The sequence below is a fragment of the Varroa jacobsoni genome, unplaced genomic scaffold, assembly GCF_002532875.2.
Source record: "Varroa jacobsoni isolate VJ856 unplaced genomic scaffold, vjacob_1.0 scaffold_1065, whole genome shotgun sequence".
Taxonomy (NCBI): domain Eukaryota; kingdom Metazoa; phylum Arthropoda; class Arachnida; order Mesostigmata; family Varroidae; genus Varroa; species Varroa jacobsoni.
The window spans coordinates 16,190-43,090 of NW_019213967.1; the positions used below are offsets into that span (position 1 = coordinate 16,190).

The 26,901-nt window shown below is 42.4% G+C and overlaps 1 protein-coding gene across 2 annotated transcripts in view; it reads right to left on the reverse strand.

The window, feature by feature from the left end:
* Window positions 1-349: 349 nt before the first annotated feature.
* LOC111266218 (uncharacterized) overlaps window positions 350-26,901 on the reverse strand; it is a 107,699-nt gene continuing 81,147 nt past the window's right edge. For both annotated transcript variants that reach the window (XM_022843516.2, XM_022843517.2), the window contains exons 2-8: window positions 21,112-21,270; window positions 16,003-16,097; window positions 15,645-15,753; window positions 10,544-10,634; window positions 10,239-10,347; window positions 9,439-9,958; window positions 350-5,337 (exon numbers count right to left, since the gene is read on the reverse strand). In XM_022843516.2, coding sequence (XP_022699251.1) covers window positions 5,168-5,337; window positions 9,439-9,958; window positions 10,239-10,347; window positions 10,544-10,634; window positions 15,645-15,753; window positions 16,003-16,097; window positions 21,112-21,270 — 1,253 coding nt within the window. In that variant the 3' untranslated portion in view covers window positions 350-5,167. The remainder of the gene's footprint in view (window positions 5,338-9,438; window positions 9,959-10,238; window positions 10,348-10,543; window positions 10,635-15,644; window positions 15,754-16,002; window positions 16,098-21,111; window positions 21,271-26,901) is intronic.

The window sequence follows — 26,901 nt, forward strand, 5'->3', positions numbered from 1 at the left end:
ATGGGCCAAGACGTTTACATATTTTTTAACTTCTGCTTTTATTTTGGATTTCGTCTTCCGTGCCCGTGCTGCATGCATCTAAAACGGGCGAAAATCCAGTAAAGCAAAGGTTTAAAGGTGCCCATTGAAGCTGAGGCAATTTAACCCAAGTGTGCAGACAAAATGTATAGTGAACGTTTTTCAAAAGCTGCCCAAACCGGCTTACTATAACTATATAATTAATCTAACGGCCGCTGGCGTTGTCTTTTAGTCTCTTTACTTAATAGTAAAGATATCCAAATCGCTTTGGGTTTGTTCAACAAGGCGATAGTTCTGAGCTAAAGAAGCAAGTAAAAAAGACACCAGATGGTACTTTATTTATGTATGATTTTATTTTTGGGTTTATCCTTCAGCTTTACCTTCCTCATTATCATCGTCGTCGTGCTAATTGCCGTTTATATAATATTTTTCCTCATTGCCTATATTTCACAAAAATAACACACCCCATCACACAATTGGTTATCTTTTTTCCATTTTTCACTCTGTGGAAAAACGGCTACATTTTTTCTTGCTGTGTAACTCTCGACTGTTTTTCTGTCCTTCGTGTTTGATAGTTAGTTACCTGGCCACAAGTACAATTTAATGTTGAATTATTTTTGATACAATTTTAGTATTGTGAATTACTTTGAATTTAGGCTCCACAGTCACTCTATTTTTTTTTTTCTTTTTTTATCCATTTTCAATATTCCGAATCGTATATGTATAAACTCCATATTTGATGACGATCTTTGATGCCATTTCATCATTCAATCATAGTAACAGTAGCATGACTGTGTAGTCAGAATCAATCACCATTCAGGAATGGTGTGGCTGATGGCGAGAAGAGATATGTTAGCTGTTTGTGTCGTTCTCATAATCTCCGTAGCATCTGTGTAGTATTGCCATTTCCATTGTATGTTGTTGTTGTTATTAATGCTTGATATTTATGTATGTATAAGGTCATCTTGTCCTATTGACGACAAGCTTACGCTGTGAAACAGACATTCAGCTATTTTTATCTGGTGATCACAGATTTAGCTGGCCATTTTTAATGAATAGGGTTAAACATTACATATTTTTTTTTTAGTGATACTGTAATTTCTACTACAATATGGTACATAATATCGTTCTATACATTGACATTGGCTTTATTCACTTATGTATATTCGTTCAGATTTCTGCTGTCCTAATGGCTGTGATAAAGCGTCCTTTTCTTGACACTTACTCAATCAACTACAATAATCAACAGGTTCAGTCTCTCTGATACTCATCCTGGTATACTGAGCACCAGCTTTACGTAAAAAGGTATAAACAAGGCTTGCAACTGTACAGGGATGTGCTACGTATCGTTAGTAATTTATCTCCGTAACATCAGCGTTACACGGTAGACATTTGCAATGTACGTATGGCTGCTACCCTATTGAATTGAACTACTGATTAATCCAGAATCCGGCTCGTCTATTTAACCCGTGATGCTCTTCTTCCTGGTTCAACTCGATCCTTTCACAGTATCAGCCACTTACGCAAGTAGTATCGACAAGCGGCTATTTTTTACTGAATCAAATGTTTCGTTCTCCAAAAGCCGTGATCACCTTTTTGCGTGACATAGCTAAGGGGTTAGGTCAGCGAATTTTTCACAGGAAAAGTTTGTGCCTTATTTGATTGCTGCACTTTTATTTACAGGAAATCTTCCATTTTTATTGCTGCACTGCTACCATTGAGACACTAGGCAGGCAAAACTACCTGTTGATACAGGCTTGGCTGGGTCTGTTATGTCATGTACTTTAGAGGACACGAAAAGATGGGGACGTTCCCTGCGCGTATGTAGACGTCATCCGAATCGAAGAATTTGGCTATCAATTCTGCTTCTAGGAAGAGGGAGTCTTTATTAATTGAGGATCGACTATTATAGGTAAGACGGCCACAAACTAACCACGATACTGCCCAGCCTTTCTAAGTAGCTGTCGTCGTGTGACATGTGCCTGTCTATGTGTCTGAATGAGTGCTCCTCAGGTCGTTTGAAAGTTCTGGACTTATTAGCCAGCTCAAGTTTAGTGGAGCTGGTTGTGGAATGGCTAGGACGTCTATGTAGTTTCAAGGTCCTAATCGAGTCTCTTGACGCTGGGGGGTTGAAAACTGGGCCTAACGGCACAGCCAATACCGCGGCGGTTTCGTTTGTCGCCGCCAGCGCCACTGTCTTACTGAAGAGGATGACGGTGAATGACGGGATTCAAGGGCATGGATGGCAGGATGTGCCCCAGGGGCAAACCGATGCGGGAACTAAACGAAGGAAGGAGCAAATGGCCTGGGTCAGGCCAAAGGCTTGAACGATGGGCCAGAAAACTGAACAAGCGAGTAAGCGGCACAAGGAAAGTGGTGGAATTCAGGCCCCATTGCATGAAAGTTCAGAGAGTGCGGGGTAACTCCGGCAAAAGTACTATGTTATGAAGGCAGGCGAAGTATCATCGGTAACGGTTGCCTTTGACAGACGAAAAACGCAAAACGAGCGAGCGAGCGAGTAAGAGAAATAGGAAAGGAACGGCGACGACAAAGCAGGAGAGCAAGCAGAAGGGTAAGGTGGGGTTAAGGGAGCCTTTGCCGTCACTGCAAACACAGGGACCGAAAAAAGAACAAGGGTCATATTTTTCGAAACGATACACAAGTGAGAAGAACTGACGAAACTCCTCTTGCCCTTAGAGTAGAAAGAGGCGGTGTGGTGACTACGACAGTGCTCGGACGTATGGGATAGAATGCTGGAAAAGGAACTAGGCAAGGGATCCGGAAGTGGGTAATGTTGAGAGATACACGGGAACAGGGGCAAATGACAACGAACCGAAACAACGATCGCTGACGGAGAAGAACTGGCGAAAAGACGATAGGCGGATTTAGCAGCTCAACAAAGGTGGAAACGTCATCCCGCCAAGCGAAGAACCAGCTGCCACGGCAACGACAACAGACGCCTCTACCGGCGGCTTCGTCGCCTTTGCTTACGCCACCCCGATGCTCTCATCACCACTAATATTTCCCTAAGCAGTGTAAAGGTTCCCACACGATAGCGCTTGTGATGTTCTGCCAGAGGGAACTGAAATAAACCGCTGGCTCTAGCATCGTCAGTCCCTGTCGTGCGTCCTACGCTGGACCACATGCACAACATAGGTAATGAAGATCAACAGATAGTTTACTGATGCAATCATACTTCTGTGCCTTACGTTTTTGAATGGCTAGCTTACGGGTAGGTAGCAGGTGAGTAGTAAGGAAAGATGCCTATAGAAACATTAAGGTGGAGTCGTTTGAATAACAAAATCACATTATAAAAGTCGACCCGACCTATACAATCAAAAACCGATGCATATTGTATATGCAAACAAGCTAACTAAATGAATCCCTTAGCGTATCTCGTGACCATGCAGCAATCTTCCATACACGTTTCTATAGTAAGATATAGTTTTTCAGCGACTCGTTATTACGTCCGTTCAATGATTTCCCGTTGCCGTTGTTGCTGTCGTTTAACGCATGAAAAATTCGACGCAATTCCAACATCGACAGGAGGCAGTAATTACCCTATGAAGATTTATCTGTATGTATGTACATGTGTATTCGCAGCGATAGGATGTATACTCTGTGTACTTGCTATATATATAATGTATCATGCATATATCTATTTATGGGTATCATTTGAGTAGTAATAATACTTTCATGCATACTTAACCTCAACGGTCATTTATTAACTCGTACTATAATAGTATTTGCTCAAGTGCAGTGCATATATCCCTATCTCTTTCTCTGTCTCCCTGCCTCGTATATATCATTTTTGACTTCGATAAGTTTCAATAGAACACTTGTCATTGCTTATTCGGCCCCCCTTTTACTTTCTGTCGTTATCTATATGTGTCCGTACTGCCGCTTGCATCCTTTTTTGTGTTACCGCCCACATATATGTAAGCATGTACCGACTGAGGGGTATTTGGTTTCGTTTCTTCTTTATTTCCATTGTTGAGTCCGCTGTTATATAAGATGTGAAAGAGGTAACTGTTGTTTTTTAGTTCCGGTTTCTTATTTGGTCTATTTTGACTGAGTCGCTTCTGAACACCTGAGTTACTTCACCTGGAGTACTCAGCGTCCCCGTTTTACAGGTGTGAGGGTAGCAAACAATGTAAGTATGCGTGACGTTAGTCCTCGTCGAAGGGAATACGTATTCGGAGGGCCAAATTTGGCCTCGTTCTATACTTGCCTTCAAGAACGATCCACTCAGACTTGGGGTTCAAGAGTAGCTAAACGCTAATCTGTCTTCGCCGCGAAACTCGCGAAGCAAGCTACAAACGGGAGTGTCTCTCGGATATGCAGCGGCAATGAACCGATGGTCCACTGCTATCTGCTTTCCCTTTATATCCCGCAGACCCCTTTTTACCTCCGTCCCATAAGCTTTGAATCCCAAAGGCGCAATAAATAGTAATTACGCTGTTGTGACTTGGCGGCAGCTTGCTTTCATAGCCGTATTCTCCAATGGGCGTACTGTACGTGTACCTTTCAGACCTCACAGACCGCCGTCGGCAGAAGGACGCTTGTAATGGACGTCGCGTTGTGTCCTCGCAGCAGACCTCCTGTCGCTTGCAACAAAGAAACGGCCTGGCCTGAGCTCTGGTCCCACGTCCCACGCCCTTCCCATTGGCAAAGCGAGCTGTCCAGAATCGTGGCTCACCATCGTCATATATAAGACGCGGGATCTAACGCACTTACGATACAAAGACAGACAAGACAGCAGACAAGCATTGCCCCGTTGTTCACGCATCATAACGTTATACGTATGTATACTTGAATTACACGAATTGACTGACTAGCTGGATAAGCAGTCAGGGCGCCCCGTGACTAATCAAAGGAAGTTGCACTCGTACGTTCGCTTTGTGAGGACGAGGCAGAAGAGAAGCTTCCCACAGCAATTTGCGATTTCTGCCTTGACGGCGCTTTAGATTCTCCGTGCAGGCTGCTTGCCGAGTTGCACAATGCATGCTACAGTCGAGAGAACTAACGTAAGCGCATAGCGGCGCATATGAGAGAGCAGGATGCATGCAGAATGTGCCGGCATCTCAGTTACCTGCCAGGCGTGTCCGTCACACCCTATGATGAAGGATTGCTGCACTATATAAGCAATCTATAAGCAAAAGTCTTCGCTGCTGGCTCGTGCGACCTTGGGCGTCGTGTCATTATTATCCAATGAAACCATTGTATCGATGTGGTCATGGGCAGCGTGTGAAACTGCAGACGCCCCACGGTGCAAAGAACCGTGCCGCGCACGCGTTGAGTAGTCGGAAGGCCGGTCACCTGATTTGCAAAAGTCATACACAAGATACATAGAAGATGTTAGTTCAAGCAGGATGCTGCTGTGATGGCACTAGACTTACCTTTGATGTATATCACGTTTTTCAGGCTCTGTACCTCTACTTTGCAAACAAAACTAACTGCAATAAGAGGCTTTGACAAGAATTTTATTTATAAACTTAGTAGCTTTGCATTTCCTGCAAAGCTGAATTGTTTTTGCGATACACGCACCCATAGTAAACATGCTGCAAAAATAACACTTGTGGACATATTTATAGACTTGTAGGACTAAAACTTGCTCAAGTCGGTTCTACTATTTAGTCGCAGTTTAGTAACTGCCGAAATATAAGCAAAACGGATGAATTTTTGCTACGAAATTTAATCATCATGGTCATAAAGTTTGGGCTTCACTAAGTATTGCAAAACAAGATAAAAAGGCATTCAATAAAAAAAAGTATTGACGCTAGGGAAGATAACGCGCAGTCAGCCAACATCATCTAGATTAAACAACAAATATGGTCGAATGATATTACGATGGTTATTGTTAACGTAAATACAATCGTATGCTTCATCAGACGTTTACGTTACGGCAACTCTATATTTAAACCTCTTTTTTTTTTTGCCAAACATGAACATGAACATACAACAACGTTTTCATACATCTATCCGAAAAAAACTTCAAGAAAAGTCTTGACTTATCATGATCGTGCCGTACATATCATTACGACGCCATGTTCTGGGTCGGTAGCAGACAAACCGACTCGATCAGAGAACGCGCGAAGGCTTGATTTAGTCTAAGCAATACCTCCGTGACGCACACCACATCCGTTGTCTTTTTAGCGGAAAAATAAAACTAGTTCTTCAAATATGCCGGTAGTATTTTTCAATAAGGTTATGAAGAAGATAAGCTGCTATTTTTTCGCTACTTTAACCGATGTACGCGTTAGAGAGACACGAGTAAAGCAGGCAACAATCATCCTGTTCATTTATTTACCATGGCCAGGCCCAAGTGAGGACCACCTTACTGCATCCAGAATAGCCCGTACCGGCGTATTTTACTATTAAAAAAAATGAAAGTTCAACCAAGGTGGGCAGAATTCGTAATCTGACAAGGTTTTGCTTGGTCTGACAACCGTATGTTGACTTGTATTGCGTTGTGCGTCGTTTCTGATATATATATATATATATATATATATTTTTTTTTATCACAGAAGCATATAGCATTGTCTGTCTAGAAAATGAAAACCTTTACTACAGTCTACTGCTGACTAGGTCACTGTATATCTAAGTTTTAAAACAGCTTTTGGTGTGGTGTAGTGACGTCTAGTCCAATTAAACATGAATATCATGGACTTCGTTGGCAAGAATGCCCCATTTTAGCTAGCGGGTGCGTTCGCTGCAGCAACATTTAGCCTTCACGAAGCTTTCCGGGACAAAAGCTTTGTCACTGTTTTCCTCTTTATTGGTTTGTTATTGTTCTCGATGACACCCCAACGTTCGGTCAAACCAGTGTTACGCTAGAAGGAACATCCAATATGTGGAATAGAGAATACTACGATACATAGGGAGACACAGCTAAGCGATAGGACCGGCTGCTGGCGGTTAAATAGAGCGGAATGCGATCAGGCCATAGAGGTTTGCAAAGCAGGGCGCATCGCTAAATAATTCTCTTCTCCAGCTTTCATGCGACCTCACAATGAATTGCTTTACAGTTTATCAAGTACACATAAGTTTTTTCAAAAGTGTTTCAGAGGTGGTGTAGCTATTCTGCAGGTGTCTTCAGACTTTCCGAAGAGTCATTTTGGGTATCCTTTCTTTTTTTTTTTTACAAGCCACTTAAAATGACGTATGGTGCTATTTTGGTATGGTTCGTATTACGCTATATATTATGGAAATACAATAATAGCTAGAAATATAGTAATTATAAATTAGAGAGAATCTGAATCGTGCTTCATTTGACTTCTATTCCAAGTAAGTGTCGGGGGCATTTTATACGTGATAAATTACATTTTTATGCATAAGCTTCATTGTTCACGACAATAATTTGCCGTAATTTGTAAATTAAATTGCTGTAATCTGTGGGTGAAATTGTATTTTTCAGTGGTATTATTTTATGCAATGTTTCCAAGCTACAAAGACCGCTTATGTATGATAGTTCAGAAAAAAAATTAATAACAGTAATAATTATTTGTTATTTTTTGTGGATCGAGTTTGGCATGAATCACTATGTTCGGGAAACACAGGTTGAAATGTAAGTACTACATGTTCGTACTCTTAAAAATTTTCTCCAACAATAACCGATGCCGCCGATAAACTCGTCTGCGACGCAAGTGGTGATATGAATCAAACGCTTCTTGTAGTAAACCCTATCATAGACCACTCCGATAGTACTACCCAAAGATCGGTGTTAGCCGGCGTAAACAGAAAGGCCAGCGCACATTTCTCTGCGCTGCCATGGCGTCTACACCCAATGACGTTGTTAGAAAAACCAGTAAAATGAAGAATTAAAAGAAGATAACTAAAATATTACTATGAAGGTCGATAACTGCTTGTATGTGTGACATGTCCCTTTGTTATAGGTCTGTTAGGGGAACTCCAGATCCTGGTTCCGGCCTATTTCGGTTAGACTACTAAAGGTCCTTGAGGTTTACCTCTTAACCAGTGGAGGCCGTTACGGCACATCGATCCAAGCGACAATTCAATTTTCTTGGAAATAACGCCACAACCCTTAGATGAAGTTCCTGCAAATAAAACACTAACCGGCGCTGTATCCTGTGACAACAGTAGCTAAATGTAGAAATTACAAAGAAGAATCAGAAAAATCTATTTTTCTTGGCATTGAATGTGTTACTAAGTGACTAAGTAAATGCAAAAAAGAGAGCTCATGATTCCTACAAGACTTGATTATGATTTAGTCCAACGGATGCTGGCAACTTTCTCTAAGCCGGCCTGCAATTGTGTCACGATCTCGACGTAAGTACCTGCACACTGCAGAGTGTGTTCTTCCAAAATCTTCAAAGGTCGCATTGATGAAGACGACGACGATGATTTGGAAAATAGGAAATCTCACATAAAGCCAATTTTCGGCCGGCGCCATGTAGCCACCTCTCTTCAGTGAGGCCGATACCATATGAAATGCCGTATCTAATCCGATTTTCTAATGAGATGGCGCCTCCAAAAAATAGAGGCATCGATACACGTACAAGCTTTATATATATGCATGACAGATTAAAATTTGATTTTTTATAATTTCACAAGTGCATCATTTGAGAAAACCTTCAACGAACGTGCGGTTCTTGTCATTGTGCGATTGGGTTTGTGGGGCTGTGTGGGTAACGACACAAAATGTGTACAAACGTTTCTAATAGAGTAAATTCCATCTCATCGTACGTCTTTTGTACCGAATTTCACGATAGGCTGTTCCACGCTGTCTCTAGTTAACCAGAATTCAAAATAATTTCTATCCGAGATGTGTTAGTTTGTAACACATGCGAGAAGCAGCGTTCCGTATCCTATGGATTTTTCACTATTTTTAACCTTTCTACTAATATTTCTTATTCGTACCAGCTGAAACCGATTATAAACATACTCCTTTTTGCCTCAGGAGTTGGCCACCGGAGCAATGCTTAACGGCAGCACCGCACATAAAATTCGAAAGATTTACTCAGTACCCACATCGAATCGTTTGCACAGTAATAATAATAAAAATGTAATAATTACAACGAGGTCCAGCAACGTTAAAGTCTACGGGATAGCTTTTGTAGAACGTTTTAAAAAATTAAATATCAGCCATTTCAATACATATTTTATACTTAGTTATAAGCGGCTGGTGTTTTTCGAAACGAGTGTGCCTACGCCTGATTTCGAACCTAGAGTAACTTATGAATTTAATGCGAATGGCTTATACGCTCTAAATAGGAGCAAATATCTTGCTAGATTGCGCCTATTCTGCGATAGCGAATTGCATCACGCGCCTTGGAATAGTTTTAAAAATGTAGAAACTTTGCATCATATGTGCCGTCTAGTATCGTTTTCACCATTAATCCGAACAAATATCTAGACAAACTTCCTTTGAGGTGCGTATTGCCGAAAACTAAATCTCACCCTGCTGATTTACGAGCTGCATTGCTAATTTAGTTGTTGCCTGATAGCCACCATAGCCTTCATTTTCCCTTCGATGAAGTGTGCCGTTGGCCGGACCCATCTGGATATACTCGTTGCAGTCGAACGTCTGTTGAGCGTCCGGCGGCATCGCGTTCCAGTACGTTGGCGAGTTACTAAGAGCAACAAGACCCGCCCTTCTCCGATGATGATAGCATGTGGCCAGCGTGGCTGCGAACAGAAGAAAACAGAATCCAGACAAGATGGCGATCACCGTCAGAGTTCCTTGGGCGAACGGATCGGCGTTGCTTTTCTGAGCGACCGGCGAGAACGACTCGTGTAACTGCACGCTGAAGTCACAGTCCTGACAGCCCGGCCTATCAGGCTCCTCCTGGCAGAGTGAATAGCTCAGACAGTTGATTGGTCGACAGCCTGTCGACTCACTACGCCGGTGGTAACCCGGCATGCATTGATTGCATTCTGCACCCCGATGCCCTGGTAGGCATTCGCAACGTGGTATGCCCTGAAACGATGCAGAACCACCAATAAATAGTACTTGGGCCTTTGATCGTTTGTCGAATCGAAGTAGCAATGAATTTCTTTTAAATACAGGCAATGCCGTATATAATGAAATAGGCCTGAACCCTGCATACTCCCTGACAGAAGGCGTACATGCTACTTCCATCGAACGTATCGATTTAACTGTTCAAGCAGAAGTATGTAGCTGACATAGACCCATATTTGCTGTATGCCCTTGGTTTGAGCATCAGTAAAGTGGAAACTTATTGAAGCTCTATCCTTACCGTTCTGGGATCGACGTCGCAGACGCCGGTTGACGTAATGTTAGAGCAAGGACACTTGACACACTCTTTTACATCCTTCACGAATCCTGGGGAACAGCGCTCGCACCAACTGCAAGCCAGTAGTAGTCAGAGAAGATGCAAATTTGCTCTCGTTTATGAATCCGTTCCTGGTAGCTCGGAAATCGATTACATTTCTTTTTATTGTATTCCTTTCATTATTCTAGTTTTTCTATTCATATGTCTGAGTTCAACTACAAGGCTTGTAAAGAAACGTTTATTAACAAGCGCTGCTTAACCATACTCACCGTCCCTGGTATCCTTCGTAGCAGGCGCACTCGACGGAATCCAACGATGTCCGGGTGCAGGCCAACATACCCGGCTCCGAGCAGTTGCACTCTACGAAGCCAACCAATAGAAAATGTTCAACAAAAAACTATTAAGTGCACTTTTCCAGACCCGTAAAAACAATTTCCAAAAGCTGACTCAGGGACGCACAAAAATGTCCGTCATATACAGGCATGTTGTAGACGACACCATCGATCATTCCCCTAAGATAACTGTAAAGCTGAACCGTTTAAAATCGGTTGCCTAATTATTAAGATAGTCAACGACGATTTCAGGACAAGCACGTTACCGAACTACTACTAGCTTATAGTGCTTGGTATATTCGTCATTTGCCTTCTGTTTCGCGTATTTTTTTGGAATAATTATACGTAAATCCCTTTGTATGTCATGACGAGAGACACGAGATATGGTGGCAGCCCGGGGCCAGACCTATTGCCATGATCGTACAAATAATTGTGTAAAAGGATTGCGGAGTAACAGTCCATTCTGTTAGCGGACCACTGTTAATAACTAACTTCTATCTTCACATGTACAACCCTCTGGATCTCTACAGGATAGCGGCGTTTTATCAATAATCATCTTTAAAAGCTCTAAACTAGGTCTAATCTTGACTATAATCATACTACAATCACACTTATATGCTGTCCTGTTTGCAAACGTATTCTGGACCTTTTAGAGAAGTTCGACCGTACTGGCGCCGCGCTGATCATGATTATTTTAATGTATATACGAAGCGGTTTCCTATAGACATCAGAATACCTTATTTTTGGAAAAGAGACCGTAGCATCTCGTCGCAATCTTATGTTGCGCGTAGGGCAAAACCAGCCGTCTTATCTAAATATTTTTGAGAGATAGAAGTAATGACGCCTGAACGAACCTTTGATGGTATTAGGGGACTTAAGATTTATGCTATTTATGCCACATGTTTGTTTTGAACTCCCTTGTTCGGAATGAACACACATCCCCAGATCTTTTTTTGAAATGAAAGACTCTTTCGAAAAGTCTAGCAGCATAAAGCCTGCCGAACATTATTGTTTTAAAAATTATTTAGAGGTTCGTGGTGTATCTTCACGGTCTTCACGTGTATGCACGCTAGAGTATTACGCTAGGATTCTTAAAATATTAACTGTTTACAAGAACTTTGGAAGTTGCACTGCTAAGGAAAGCATCAGGCCAATCCACTTCGAAACGCGGCGGGGAGCGTGCAAGAACTCTTATTGGTTGTATCTACTTGTCCAATCAAGGTGGGTATCCAATAAGTGTAATCTTTTTCGATGCGGTCCTGATTTGTGAACAAACTGTGCATCCAATATCAGTTTTGGTGCGTCGACATTTTGCTATATGAGTGGAGCTGCTGTCCGTCTCAAGACTGTGCGGCACAGAGGTTAACTGTAGCACCTGCTTATTAGAGGGATCTGCCTTTGAACCTTTTTGTGGACAGGGCATGCGACAGCTGTTTCAAAGGCTACTGGATTTTCGCCGGCTTTCGGTTGCTGATCCTTCAGGTGTTGCCATTCTGTATTCACTGTACATTTTAAAGGAGTGGCACATAAAGCTATTTCGTCTCTTAAAGATTTCGGCCCTTTTCTGGGTTACCAAAGTGAAATTGTTCTTCCAGCAACTTCGTACACAGCTAAAAGTGATAGAACTGTAGCAGACATTATGTATATATATATTTAGGTTTGCAGCATGTAATTGGCAGGCCGTATCTATGGTCAAGGGTCTATCCTATTCTATAACATATTTGAGCAGCTGCACTGATTGTGTAACTTGAATAGGATTTGCACTATATAGGCAAATATCATTGATGTATATGGGAGCAGATGGGGACATGATTCGCAGAACGCAGTTCTTGGAAACGCACGAGCCGATACGATTATGTACATCATCAATATAATAGTGTGGTCGATATCCCTCATTTGACAGCGGCTAGCTAGGCAGGCCTGATGAACGTTTCCAACAAGTCGCCGCGTCTTATATCGATTTGAACAGACGCGTCCTGCATAGTACTATAATAGATTGGACTTTACACTGAAAAAATGACAGTTATTCGAGCTAATTCGTGTGTCTGGTTAAAACGTTATCGGACAGGACGCCGCTGACAAGCAAAGCGGCACCTGATCTACCTTTGTTATTATGTCAAGTACACATACATACAAAGAGTATAGCGATCCCTTCGAACTTAACAATACATCTTGCCGACGTGGAAGCACACACCGTAATCAATGATCCGAAGCAACTGGCCACTCTCGGTAAATAGAACGCCTTTAGAATATCGCGTTAAAGTTATACGGGAAGCAATGCGCAGTGTCGCGGTTCGCGCACCGAAATCTGCGCCTCAATTGACTATTGCAGGACACGACAAGCAGGACGACTACGTTATGGAAACTAGAGCCATGGCTTTTATGACAGATTTACCGTAACTTTTCTGAAAAGATTAACGAAAATGAAAAGCTAACTACGCGATGCAGCTTCCGTTGTTAGCTTTTCAATATGGTACGTACAACGGTAGAAACGATGTACCTTTGTTTCAAAATACACTTCACCACTGTAAACCACAGCTTCCGAAAGAAATAAAATTTTTGTTTTGAGAAAAAACAGACCATAAAAAGTTTTTACAGCAAGTTCTAACTGTAATATTTAAAGTTACAACAAAGAGTTAACAATATATGTATGTGAGGAGTTTCTTGATGCGTCTCTTCAGTAACATTCGAACGAATATCCAGGAACATCCGCATGGGCGACAACCGCTGCCGGGTGAGCAGTGGTTATTGGATGGTGTAAACGCGGCGCGACATCCTTTACCAATCGGTGATACGTTTTTGCGTCCCTTTATTATGAAATGTCAAGTGACTTATTGTATAGGAGGCGGTTGTGGCACGATACGCTCATGTCTAAATGAGGATTTGTTCCGAAGATGGCTGTAGAAATAACTGATAGTGTGGTAAATGCCGTTACGGAATAGCATCACCTCTAGGAACTATCTTGTTTAGTGCGTCTGCGTAGACCCGATGATTTCATAACAACGTATTAAACTGTGTCGTTCCTCCATTGAAGAAAAGTTTGCTTGTATGAGCTTTTCAACCCGACATCATTTACGACGCTACTACGAGATATTCATTTTAGAACAAAACATAGATAAAGTAACAGCGTAAATAAGGACGCCAACGAAGTCTCAAATTAAAACCATAATAAAAAAGTATTAAAATAAAAATTACTTCACTCGAAGGGACAGTTTTTTAAGTTTATATACAGAAGTGAACTTAGAAAAATACTTAAATACGAAAAACAGGACGATTGTTATCGAAAGTCAATAGAAGTGATAGCTTGTAAGGCCCTTATTGTTAGGAAATTGACTGGGTTATTTTTATTAGGAGGACTACTCCCGGGCTATCTGTTCCAGTCATCTATCGTCACTAGATAACGAAACAATGAACAGGTGTTAAGAAATCTTCTTAAATACAAATAGAAGCTTCCATGGTCTTCGTCGACTGTTGTGCCCTAATATATGCTGATCTCTATATCAGTGTCTCAAGTTTTACGTCTGGTTCTACCGCGGTTACGCATTAGTTCAAACAGCTAGTCTTACGAAATATGTCTACTGGCCAATTTTGAACCTAGGCTATTTCGTTTGCTTCTAAAGTTCGCAAGTAGACACGCTACTGCCTTACTATCACGGAACAGTATCATTACATCGATGTTTCTCTCACGTGCTGTGACGCCGTTTCACAAATCGACGAAGTAGACAAGCAGTAGAATGGTGAATTAGGTCTAATATGGTAAATTTAAATATATAAGTAATGTACATTGACATTTGTAATTGAAAGAGCTACCAAATGGTATGATTATGCTGCGCCGTGGGCGTCTAGGGACTCTGAATGACCCTATTTGACTGACTCCTTACTAAAAACAGTGGCAGGCTGCAATGGTTGCGGTTCCTCACACGGCTTGGCGCGCACCCGGCTACGCCTAGGTCGTACGGACAAAAAACCATCGCTCACGGTCTTGTGCGGAGTCGGTCACAGCTGGTACGGATTTCGAACGCTTCTGAAAGGGTGAGGAGTTCAGCTGGGGCGAGAGCTGAGAAAAAACTGAACGGGTTTCACATAGCTTAGCGATGCGTTTCGCGGCCAGGGCGGCCGCAGGCCGTCTGTTGAGGTATTACTGCTTTGGTTGACTCGAGCAAGGCGCGTCTGAAAGCTTTCGCCGTCATCCAGAGACTGAGGCGCCAGCTGAACAATGGTTACTTTGCCGTTCTAACGGCCGAAGTTCACCATCTCTTTCTATCCGCCTAATAGGTCTACACTGTGCAAGAAATCAATACAGGCCTCCAAGCTGGGTAGCTGGCCGCTACTGGAACCTGCTGCGACACTTGTTCACCCTCTCCCCACTGCAGCAAACGTTTGCGGCAAGACGTTCTGAAGGCGTCGAGCTGCAGTGATGGGTGGGCCCACAGCTTAAAGCTATGGCCACGGGGATCTTTCAAGTCGATACGAGAAATAGAGATCTCAGTTACATTGGTTTGGTGTCCCAGAGTTAAACGACTCTTTCGGAGTGTAGCCGATGAAAACGACCATAACTTTACAATAGTAGCAGGTAATTCGCGTAGTACTACTATAAAAAAAAAAAAAAGAACAATTGCAATAAAGGCTAAACAATACAGCTAAACAGCTAATTGAAATCACGGCTGAGAGTTAGGGACCTGACGTTTGCAATCATATATTTCAGGGTTCAGTTTTCATCATTGTCATAGCGATTCTTTGGGGTATTATTTCGAAGCATAGAAACCTCAATTACGGTGATACTTGTTTTTATTGGTCAGTTAAATGCTTGAATAATTTGTCAGCGTCAATATGGCGGTTTGTAGAATTATCCCCACTTATCCGTGCTTTGTGAACGTAAACCTCTAACGAGCATTCCTATATATTTAATTGCATTCCTCCTGCCCGATTACGGACGCCATCAACACGCATGGATTTCAAACTATAGCAAAATAGATACGTCCGATCTGAAGCTTTGCATATCAAGAATAAAATGGTAAAGCTAGAATCCTTAACTAACCAATTTTGTGGTCTACAAAGGTGTCATCGGCTATGGGCAGCTCGTTGACAGCGTAGTCCGTCCGGATAATCAGTTTTGGAGCCGGCGAGGTCTGGATGTTGGGGTACACCTGCAGTAGTAGATTTAGTATGAATCGCCGTCGGTCCTTATACGGGACTAATCTAGGACAGTAATGTTGTATTTTTCAAATGAGCTCTTTGTCCAAAAGTAAACCTATCACAACAATGAATGCGTTTAGCTTTGACGTGTTCCGCTCAAAACGAACAGAGAGGTCTAGATAAGGGGCTTTACACCGGCGATCTGCTCCGTTAAAGAGAAGGATCGGGATGGAGAAAATCGATCGACTAAGCAGACTCACAGCAGAAAGTACTACAGCGTATTCGGTAGCCTCGCTGAGGTTAGACACCAACTTCGAAGTGACCACAGCCGGAAGCATAACTGTACGTTCATCATCTGAAATAATTAACACGTCGTACAAGAAAATGAAAACTTATATGCAATTATACATTGTACAGTTTTACATTCAATGGTGTTTCGGTTCTGTTGCTAGTACGTCTATACTAGAAGATATATGTATACGTAGTTGATATCGTCCGGGTCAATCCTTGTCAAGCTTTCGGTTAAAACTTTCTAAATTATTCCCCGTACGAGGATAAAAAACAAAAGCAAAATAAAGGTTAACTTCGCAATCGATCAGCAAAAACAACAACCAGCAAAGCTTTGGAGAAAATTCACTTGTTATTAAACATTTCTTTTTAGTACTCTGTATTCTTGAATATTATTCAATTTGTCTCTGTCATATCTGCGGAAGTATTGATATGTATCTAATCTTGAATGCTCCATTTAATGGAATGACTAATAATCATCTGATAAATTTGTCATTTGAACAATGATTATGTACGTACATCTACCTAATTACTTTTCAGCGGGATATCGATTTGTTCTAGCGGATAACGATAACAATATGCCATAGAATGATAGCGAATCTAAATAGCCTTCCAGACTAAGAGATATCACTCGGTCTGACAGATTTCCAGATCCAGATAAATTCTGCTAGCTATATTCGTACCCCGTAAGTTCGAGATAACGTGCACCAACGGCAACACTTTATGTCACTACTTTAGATTAAGGTCTATAAAGTATTTTTCTATGTTCGACTGTCACTTTAACTATGTGGCATCAGCGGTTTCGATCGCCGAGTGTGTAAGGCACTGCTACCATGTTTTCATTGTTACCAGAGCGTTATCGAACACCTGGTGAGTACCTGTGTGGCGTTGGTATTAGATATGTAGCAGCACACGCTAGTGACCTCGTTAAGGCCTTACTTGCCGACGTCTTTTATTTTCCCTCTGTATTCCAGCAATTCCCCTGTTCTAGATTCGACACTAACCAATCCCCTCTTCAGTGAACTGAACTATAAGAAGAGATTTGTAGTTTCGGGATCTTAACAATGGTCCGCAACTTGTAGCCATTTCGATCTATCGACAAAGACAGACCGTCTCCAAACGTCCCCTTCGATTAGGACGACAGTAGCAGAGATATGGACTAACCTGGGGCAAGTGTCGAATGAGTAGGATCAATATAAATACACAATGGTACTAGTATATGATGCAAAGACGAGATGGCTTCTTGAACTTTTGAGCACGAGTTAATGTGTACTATGCAAATAAATAATGGGAGTGTTATGAACGTAACGATACTCGCGGATCTGTGTCCTAAGATATCCGTGCGATGCCTGACAGGGCTTATTCATTAATCCGTTTATTGCGTTTACATTCTGGCTAGATTGTAAAAATATATTTTTTAGGGATAAACTGTGCTTTGCATGTCCTAAACCAAACTGTAGATATGCCGTGAAATATTGATACATATGTTTGACTGATTTAGAGCCGACATTAGACGTTTTTTTTCGGTGTTCAGAGAAAGAATATGACTATCTCGTTAATTCCTACAAATTCAATCCCACAAATACGAGCTTGGACGGGTACCAAAGGCAGGCACAAGACCAAGTAGGGCCAATTAGGTTTACAAAAGGTGCCGAAGTAACTAGGATCAGCTAATGCGCTGATTTTCAAATTAATCGTTATTTCATAAACCGTCTCGTTTCGTGCCAATAAAGATACTAAAACGCATCAAATTTGTCAAACATTTTAGTTTTTAGAGTTATGTTTCTCTGTAGTAACTTACTAGTCAGGTTTAGTAAACTGTTACTTGCTAAATCTACTATGCTTTTTTGACCGTCGTTTTTGTCTCAGACCTGTTTTGTCATCACTGTGTCGTCCTTTCTCAGCAACTTGGCGTTCACGTATCTTCGTGTATGTGCAGGATAAAAATATATATATGCCGACTCCCCTGAGTTGTATGCCCGCCGTACATTATTTTTTCTACCTTTCTGTATGTCCCGCTCCTGCTGTCATTAGGTGACGCAGTGTCGCTGGTGAGCTAGTCTTTCTACGTTGGTCCCTACAGAGTACAAGTGAGATGACACTGTTGATGTTGATGTATTCCGAACTGATAAGCGCGACCCTCATCGACGACAGACAAGGCGAGTTTGTTTGCTTGGCACGCATGCTTCCCGTTGCTCTCAAGACTGCGCATTGTCCTAATAGAAAGTCATCCATTCCTCCTTAATCAATTTCTGACTATGCCGAAGTGTAATGCACTCATGCCGACATGCGAGCACCAACGAAAGCAAATCCTCCCAGTCGAGCATCTTCACTTCAAAGCCAGACCTCTATGTCAGTCCCAGCGAACAACGATCGGCGAGGTATCCCAGCAATGTTTGGCCGCAGGTTTTCCACAGGTATGGATCTCTGTGTAATCATTCTACCGGGCAGATGGTAAGCGACCCTAATGACCCAGCACTTACCAACGAAGAAGCAAGTCTACTGAATAGGTGGATAACATGCGCAGTGGGCTAATCAAGTAGCGGCCAAAGCAACTAGGGCTTGTTAGCTGCAGCCGCGTCTGCGAAAACATCTAGGGCAGAGCTCGGAAGATGATACATGAAGTGCTCTGTCCGATTCCCGGTTTGGCCGTCTCATCAAGTTACTGTCCGGAATTGCTGGTTGGTTTCAGCCGTCGACCACGATGCCACCAGATGTTTTGACGCGTGGCGCTCCTTCCACCGTCGTGCTTCCGTTTATATTGCCCCTGCAGCTAATGCCACTATCGGAGTGCGCAATCTGCCTTAGGGTTTCGCGTAAGCTAGCCCGCTTTACCCAAATTTCCAGCCCGAAGCTAACAACAAATATGGTGGAAGCAGCAAAAGCAAGAAACGCCAGAAGCAGACCTATGACTAAATCCCGTAGCAACAGCTTCGATCTTGAGTGGCAGTCGGTCCTCAGCGATAGCCATGGCGGCAGCGAACGGTTTTAGCGAATGCCTGCATCGGCGAACACTGCTACTGTCGTTTCTGCTCTTTACCCTTTTCCTCATCTATTTCGCTGTTTCTGCTACTGGAATCGTCGGAGAAGAATACATGAAGTAGAGAAAACTTGTCAACTCTTCCCTTGGTTTTCCCAATAGGCGGCCCATCTCTATATTTCGGGTTGCGCGTCTCGTTCTTTCGTCCTAGTTTGCTCTCGCGAGCCGACCCCCGCCTCAAGGTGTCCTTACGGTGTCCCCAAGGAAAGCGTTAAAGTGGGGACAGCTCGTCCGTTATCGACTCGCCAAGAGGCTGCAGGCGGGCGGTAAGAGCTGAATGAAGGTGCTGCTAGAGGCTACCATCGCCGCTTTGCTCACACGGCAGGCGCTCCCGTCACGAACACCAGTCCCTGTTATGGTAGCTATTTTTGTCGTTATTATTGTCGCAGACGTCTTCGAAATTCGTATGCATCTTGTTTGATGGCTGTTACCTGCTGCAACATAGCTCCTTTGCTGCGTTCGATTTTGCCTGTGTTCTTGGTTACTACGTGTTTTAGCTATTTGCCATTACATACTTGTATAGGCATTCGATAGTACCTAAGCTACAGACGTTCTGCTCTTCATTTGGACGGTTTCGATGTACGGTAGAACTGAGCTTGGTGGCATACAAGCTTCCGGCGTAGTAGTAGCAAGCAACAGCGTCCTCCATTGCAGCTCATTAGAAAATCCTTCCGACAAAAACAGTTCGAGAGGTATGTAGTCGTTGACTTTTTAAGTTGTGCGATCCCAGGGGGCTCTGCTTTTTCTTTATGTTTTCTTTGCTACGGCGCTCAACTGACGGCAGAGTAGTTTTAGTTCATTGGCTTTACCCCAAAGAGTGGCTATGTCCCTAATTCCTGTAGAAATACATTTGTATGTATAAAAATCTTTTTTTGTTGCAGTAAATTGGTAATCGAAACAGCATGGTGTGTCTACAAGAATGTTTTATCACGGGGATGTAATGTATACGTTTTTGTCATTCAGTAGATGATCAGGCATGAGTCTGAACAAAAAACTACTGGTGAGACTGCTTGAAATACCAAACCATCTATGCAGCCCTCTTTTATAGTGCTAACACACGCACGAGAAAATATATGTGTATGTCGCATATCAGAAAAAGATAAGAAACGCCAGCAGCGGACAAGCAGCGATCAGAGGAAAGTACTTGCGAGTCCAGCCGCGTGGGATTAGGCCCCCACCTGTGGGGGCTTAAATCGTAGCCACAAAACAGACCCCCTAAAACATCAGGGTACGGAGGGGGAAAATCTGCTGGCACCCATAGATAGAAAGGGGAGAGAAAGAGAACGAATGAAGATCGGACGGCATTTCATTACCAAAATTGACCGACGATGCTAGATGGCAAAAAAGAACGTAAATATGGAAACGTCGATCCAGACCCGGCGCTAGACTAGCCAGTAGCCTCTGATCAAGGGGATGCTACCTGGATCAGCTCCGTCGGCTGAGGCAAAGTACCAAAACTATGAACTCTCTACACCAACATATTCCGGTTCGGTAACCAGCGCTGAGGCCTTTCATTTGCTAACGGGATTCGCCGAATGACCGATGGCCGTGTGTCGCAATTCGAGGCCGCACCATCATCCGTACGATGGCTGCTTATATAAGCCGGTTCAATAAACGAATCTAACCTAGTCGCGTCAATTCGGCCTGCGTCTCTACTGGTCGAGTGGGCCTTCGCGTCACCTAATATCCGAGTTGGCACAGCATTACGGCCTGTTCAGTGGAATATTTCTGTTGAAAGAGTCCGGAGTCAAACGGTGATTGCGCAGACAATGTTGATGCTGAAGAGGTCACCTTTTATTAAACCTTCCAAGAATACTAAGTTGTATATTTTACTACCCGTGAAAACAAAAATATAGCATTGATGTGTTGTAAATTAAAAACAAGAAAAAATTTATCTGAGACTGTGTGACAACTATCCATATATATATATATATATATATATATATATATATATATATATTTTTTATCTCCAACAGATATTAGAAAATATTAATTTAATAACGCGACAGTTCGTTGACACATCGAGCAAGGCTGTACTTACGAACGCGATGTCTAGATGTAACCGGCGACCACGAAAGCATGTAGCCCATAAGTTTAGCGTTTGTTTGTTTCGGTGCATATGGCGGTTTCCAGCGGAGAAGGAATGATGACTCTTCTACGGAATCAACAAACACGTCCCGCGGTGGTGGGAGTATAGACACTGTAAGAAAAAACACAAAAAACCCATTTCAGGTTGGTGGGTCAGATGTAATATTGTCGAGAACCTTGTTCGTAGAACGACGGCAAGAAGACGCCCACATTTTGTTTAGTATCCGCTAAATGAAAAAAATAAGCATTTAAAAAAGAAGCCATTAAACTGCTCGAAGTAATCTTACGCTCGAAGAGATGGTTATGCGTCCATGCTGTCGCAGCTCGACAATATAAAGCTGAAAGTTAGATGGAAATATAACGAATCTATGTTTGCTTTTGATGTCGTCTTCTGTTTAGGCACAGATCCGCTCTTTAATTTTCTAACATTGATAAAAACTATGCGAAGTGAAACAAGCTATCGCTTTTTCATACAGAAACATAAAAGCCGATTCATTTACAACACCATCTTGTATTCCGACAGATACATCATTCGTAACGATCATTAAAAAGGACTTTATTCATTTTCACAAATGGCCAAGACATCTATCTACCAAAGCAAACTTCTGTCTAAACAGGGTGACGCTCCTCATAATTGAACACGCTAGACCTAGCAAGCTCGATTTCGTAATGCTCCACATCATTTAGCAATACGGTCAACTAACTATAATAAGCCTGTACTTCTACACGCATGACCTTACATATAAGCAAAGAAAAACTCCCGGCTGAGCCAAGTGTATGTCTGTCTTATACGCCCCTTGGCCAGTTTGGTTCTTTTATTAAGTAGTTTTTTTCATTTTCACGTTTTCTGACCCTCTATATATATTTTTTTTTATAGTTTTCACGCCCTTGTTATATTTATGCACATATATATATATATATATATATATATATATATATATATATATATACAGACACATATATAAATTGCCTCTATTGTTGAACTCATTGCAAACCTTTGATATTGTCCCCCTGTTTATCTACGATAGTAGCAACTAGAGAATACTACTAATAGAAGTAGTTTGGAAACCCCAAGGTTGGGTACGTTTTATGTCGACGCTACCTTACCATATCTCTAGTGACTTCGTCAGCACGTGACTGAATCTTCCGCCCTAAGAGGGGCGCTCTTCGCAAACAACAGTACGACTCCTGTTTCCAATCGCTCACATATGACAACCACACCTATTACCCACATGTGCATATGCGCGTGTGTGTACACACCTTTGTGGCATAGCTGGACAGCTAACCTAGAACATGTACATACAGAGATATCTAGCATATGATATCCATATGCGTATACATGCCGAAAATGCTATTTTGTCGTAATACCCTTAGCAACTATGACTGCTATTATGGTCGTGCCTTTGTTTAATCGCCGAAATATATGACGAAGGACAAATATACGTAAATGCGCCACGGCAGCAGCGCCAGGCGAAGAACAAAGACAGCGAAGTTGGTAACACGCGGAGACGACCTAATGGCTGCTCGGTAGCAATCCCTCATTATGTTAGTTTATATCACACGCCAACAGCCCCGCGTAATGCAATACTATTCTTGGTGAGTCAGTCCGACACGGACCACTGTTTCCCTAGTTCAATATCCGGATTGCAATGTTAGGTTCATACCGCTGGCGATATCGCTCCGCAATAGAATGAAATGAACACAGCTGTCATTAATCATATTTTGCACCCAAAAGCTTGAAGAAGATGTCGAGAGCAGTTATTATGACTCTGTGGCACAGATGCGTGGGTAATGTAAACCCGACGAGGACGTCGAAAATGCCAACAAGAACACATCTATTGTCAACCCCACGCCTCGACTAGGAAGCTTTGCTTAGATCTTGTTGCGTTGCTGGTAGCAGGCCATCGATATTATCTCGGCCAGTTTCCTATATACATGTCAACGGGATAGGTCCATTACATTCTTCCGCATTTCCCATGCACGTAATCGTTTTAAACCAATGTTGGCTTAGAATAGCGAAGGCTAAACAGATATACCTTTTCCAAAACAAATAGCGCAAAAAACGGGGAGCGGATGGAAGATTCTGACGACAAAGGTATAAGGAGAATCTGGACGACAATGAAGATTGCACGCGTGTTAGCCGAACTTTTGCAAGCATCCAGCTTCATTAAAAAATGGGTCGTTGGCATCGACAATGTGGAAGCAGTTACCCTCGACCATCCTCTAATAGGCCCGTTCCAACCTTTTGTCTACCTCTGACAGTCACGACGTTGGCCGGTGCCATTGCATTTGCTTTGTTTCCTTGTGAGTGGTCGTTTCATCAGAGACCTCTTTTACGTATAAGCACCTTTGGTGCCCTCATAGAGCATCAATAGGACCACTCGTTGGATCTTAGATACCGAATGCCTCTAACCTTCGTCCTGGCTTCTGAACACTTCGTTGCAGGTTTCGATTGTTCGTATCATACACAACTTTCTATAGGGAGAACCGGTTGTACGCTTTTACATTCTTACCTGAACCAACTAACCCTAATTGCCCCCTAGGCCTGCCACTTGATCGTGGCAGCCGTAGACTTCGCTTGGAAAGGGCTTAACCAGTATTGACTTAGTCCGCGGCGGCCACTTTCAATGGTCAAAGGCAAACGATGCAGGAATAATAAGAGAACAGATAAAATGCCCTTGTACAACAACACAGTAATCGAGCGCCCGAAAAGGTCACATTGTAAATAAACGGTGAAGCAGAGGTCGTGCCAACTAAAGCCCGTTCTGCTAAGCTCAGCTGGAGATTAAGTCTATTGCTTCTTAACCATATACCATAGGGGGGAAATTGTGAAACGCATTTTATTTGCGACCTCTCTAATCCGATATCTAAGTATGAAGGCATTCAAAATAATTAAATTTATAACAACAACAATAAAGGACAATGGGACATAAAACCGCATCAGATTCTGGCATCGTTTTCCATATATTTAGCTCCTACACGACGGCTTTGTAACGATACGTTCATCTTTCACAGCATCTTGTAGAAACTCTTCGCTCTTGAAAGCTCTCTGTTTTGGGGGTATATCAGATGCGAAGCGACGATCTGTATTCGTTCCCCTCTACACTTGCATACGCGGAAGAATTATTATAGTTGAGTATAACAAACTTCCATATTGTTGTATTTTTTATCGTTTGGCTTCTTGTCATAGTCTCCAAAGCAGCACCTTAATCGATAACGTAACGCCAATGTTTATATTTGCCTCATATTATCGTGGAATAATCCGTACGATCTTAGCAATTTCTGAAAATCTAAAAAAAGACAACTCTTCATATGCATAGACAACGGGTACGTACCACCCTCGCTTCCAGCAGTGAAAACACGTTTCTGCAACGGCTATCAGATGCCTTCATCTATATATGCACATATGGCACTAGCAAATGATCCCTGAAACAAAATATAGTCTCGCGACGCCTTTGGTCTTATCCATTTTTGCTAGATGACTTTTAGTTGTCACCGTCTGGCAACAGAAAAAGCTTTTACTAAACTAGAAAGGACCCAATCGTTTTCCGCTTATAGCGTTTCAGCTGTCCAGGCAGTGGCAGATGGTGGCGAACGCGTCCAGCGTCTGTCACGGCTTTAGAGACTCTAAGATTCGCTGGATACAGGACGGCCTTTCAGGACAACAAGTGGCTGGAAGAGCGCATAGATAATTAATGTGATGGCGTGTTGGGTGGCAAATGATCTGTCTGTCTATGCTCTGTTTACTAACTTATGAATCTGCCGCTGCAGTAGTCATTCCAACAACTGGAACTCAAATGGAACTGAGTGATCTGTGCACTGTTTTTGATGATTGGCACTGGCTGATACCCATTATTGGCGCCGTCAGTGTCTTGTGCTGCTTCTGCCGACGACTTCTGCTAACACATGCTAAAAATTAAAAATAGGGTATTTTTAAGCTAAAAAACTACCCAGTCCCGATGGCGTCTATCCGACAAATTCGCGTCAAATAATAATAGACATCATTTCGATGTTTCAAATTAGATATATTCGTGTATATACAACAAAGACATGACTTGTGTAGTCTTGTAGATCGATTCGAATGCTTCTGAAATTACTTTGAAAACGATAAATCTATTAACCTTTAAAGTAAAACGGGACGCGCTGTCCAGTTACACCGCTGGAGTAGGTACCTGTTGAATGTCTAGTTTTTTTTAATGTGTACTTTGTCATTGAAGAAATCTCCAAACGTTTATTGAATATGGCACGAACTTATTCGATATATATGTTACATTTAATGTAACATGTGTGTCTGCACCACTTACATTTCTATCTCGGTAAGTATTTTGTCTGTTTCAGATAGAAAACCAAATGAAGCAGCACCAAATTTCACCGCTGTGTGTTTTCCGCTGTTTCGCGGGATCCCACAATCTCCCTCTGCTCGTCCTGAGTGATCAATCTATACGTCGAAATCTCAGACTACGGCAGCGGCTGGTCTTTTTATGGCAGCTGCTCCATCTGCGAACAGCTGAGTCGAGCCGGTGGCCCTGTCATTCGCCCTTGCTGCCAGCGCCGTCACAACGAGCACAAAATGACATCAAAAAATTTTCAGAAGTTGCAGAAGAGAATAATCTATCTCCCTACCTTTACCTAGTTGTTGATGTGTTTTTTTTCTCCAATCTCCCTCTATCTCTCCGTATATAGATAAATATTCGATTGCGTGCGCATGGTACACTCTTTCGGATCCACTATCGATGGTGGGAAAAATCCCTTATACCGACAATTCATATTTGTATTGCAATACAGTTATTTGAAGAAGCTGGCCGTAGTATTCCCGTCTTTTCAATTATACTAGAGTGTTTTCTGAGCAATTCATGTTATTTTATAGCATTTCTAAATGTGATCGATGTATACCCCCAAGATGCCTTATCTATTGTTCAACGTTTTCTAGGTGTCTATCTTTGATTTAGTTTATAAATTATGTGATTTTTTTTAACGACAGCTCCAAAGACTATTAACGTCGAAAACTGTAGGATGGACCATAGATATAGCTATATGTTATATTTAATATGGACTTTTCGGTCACGACGAACGGTCTACGATAACAGTAGATGTCGCAAATTCCCTTTAAGAACGTGCTCAAAATCTATCGAAAAATTAGCACATGGTGTGCAGAGTACCTTTCATAGTTATGCGCTCAATATGGCCAGCCCACTTACACATGAACATCAACACATACCAGCAAATATGTTGTGGGGATTTCTCGACAGGGGCACTCGTCGCTTCGCTACCTCGTTGCATCAAGGTCAGATGCCTATGCTGCAGGATACAACGCCATACAACGGATATGGCTCCATCGCGGCCCAATGATCCCCCCAGCGTACGATATCTTAACGACCAAACGACAATGGCCTTGCAATGGAGCCGCTTGAGCAATGTGTTAATCATAGCGGGTAGACGTCCCGCACTTACGGCGTGGTACCAATGTTATGAAAATCATCACCAACCAAGACGGTGGAATTTCGATGGATTCGCTAGCTAGCTAGCTATTGCGCAACAATCCATAGCGTAAGCTGGACGGCGACGTATCGGTCCGTAGCGAAGAAAGGAACCTCTCCCTCAAACAAAGAATCGGTAATCAATCAAAATATAGCGCCGTTTTTTTTTTTAGAAAACTGGTCCCGTCTAGTAGGAATGGTGAGAGACGAGAAAATTATTTGCAAAATTAATTAGGGTCGAACGCGTCTGTGCGACCATTCTGATA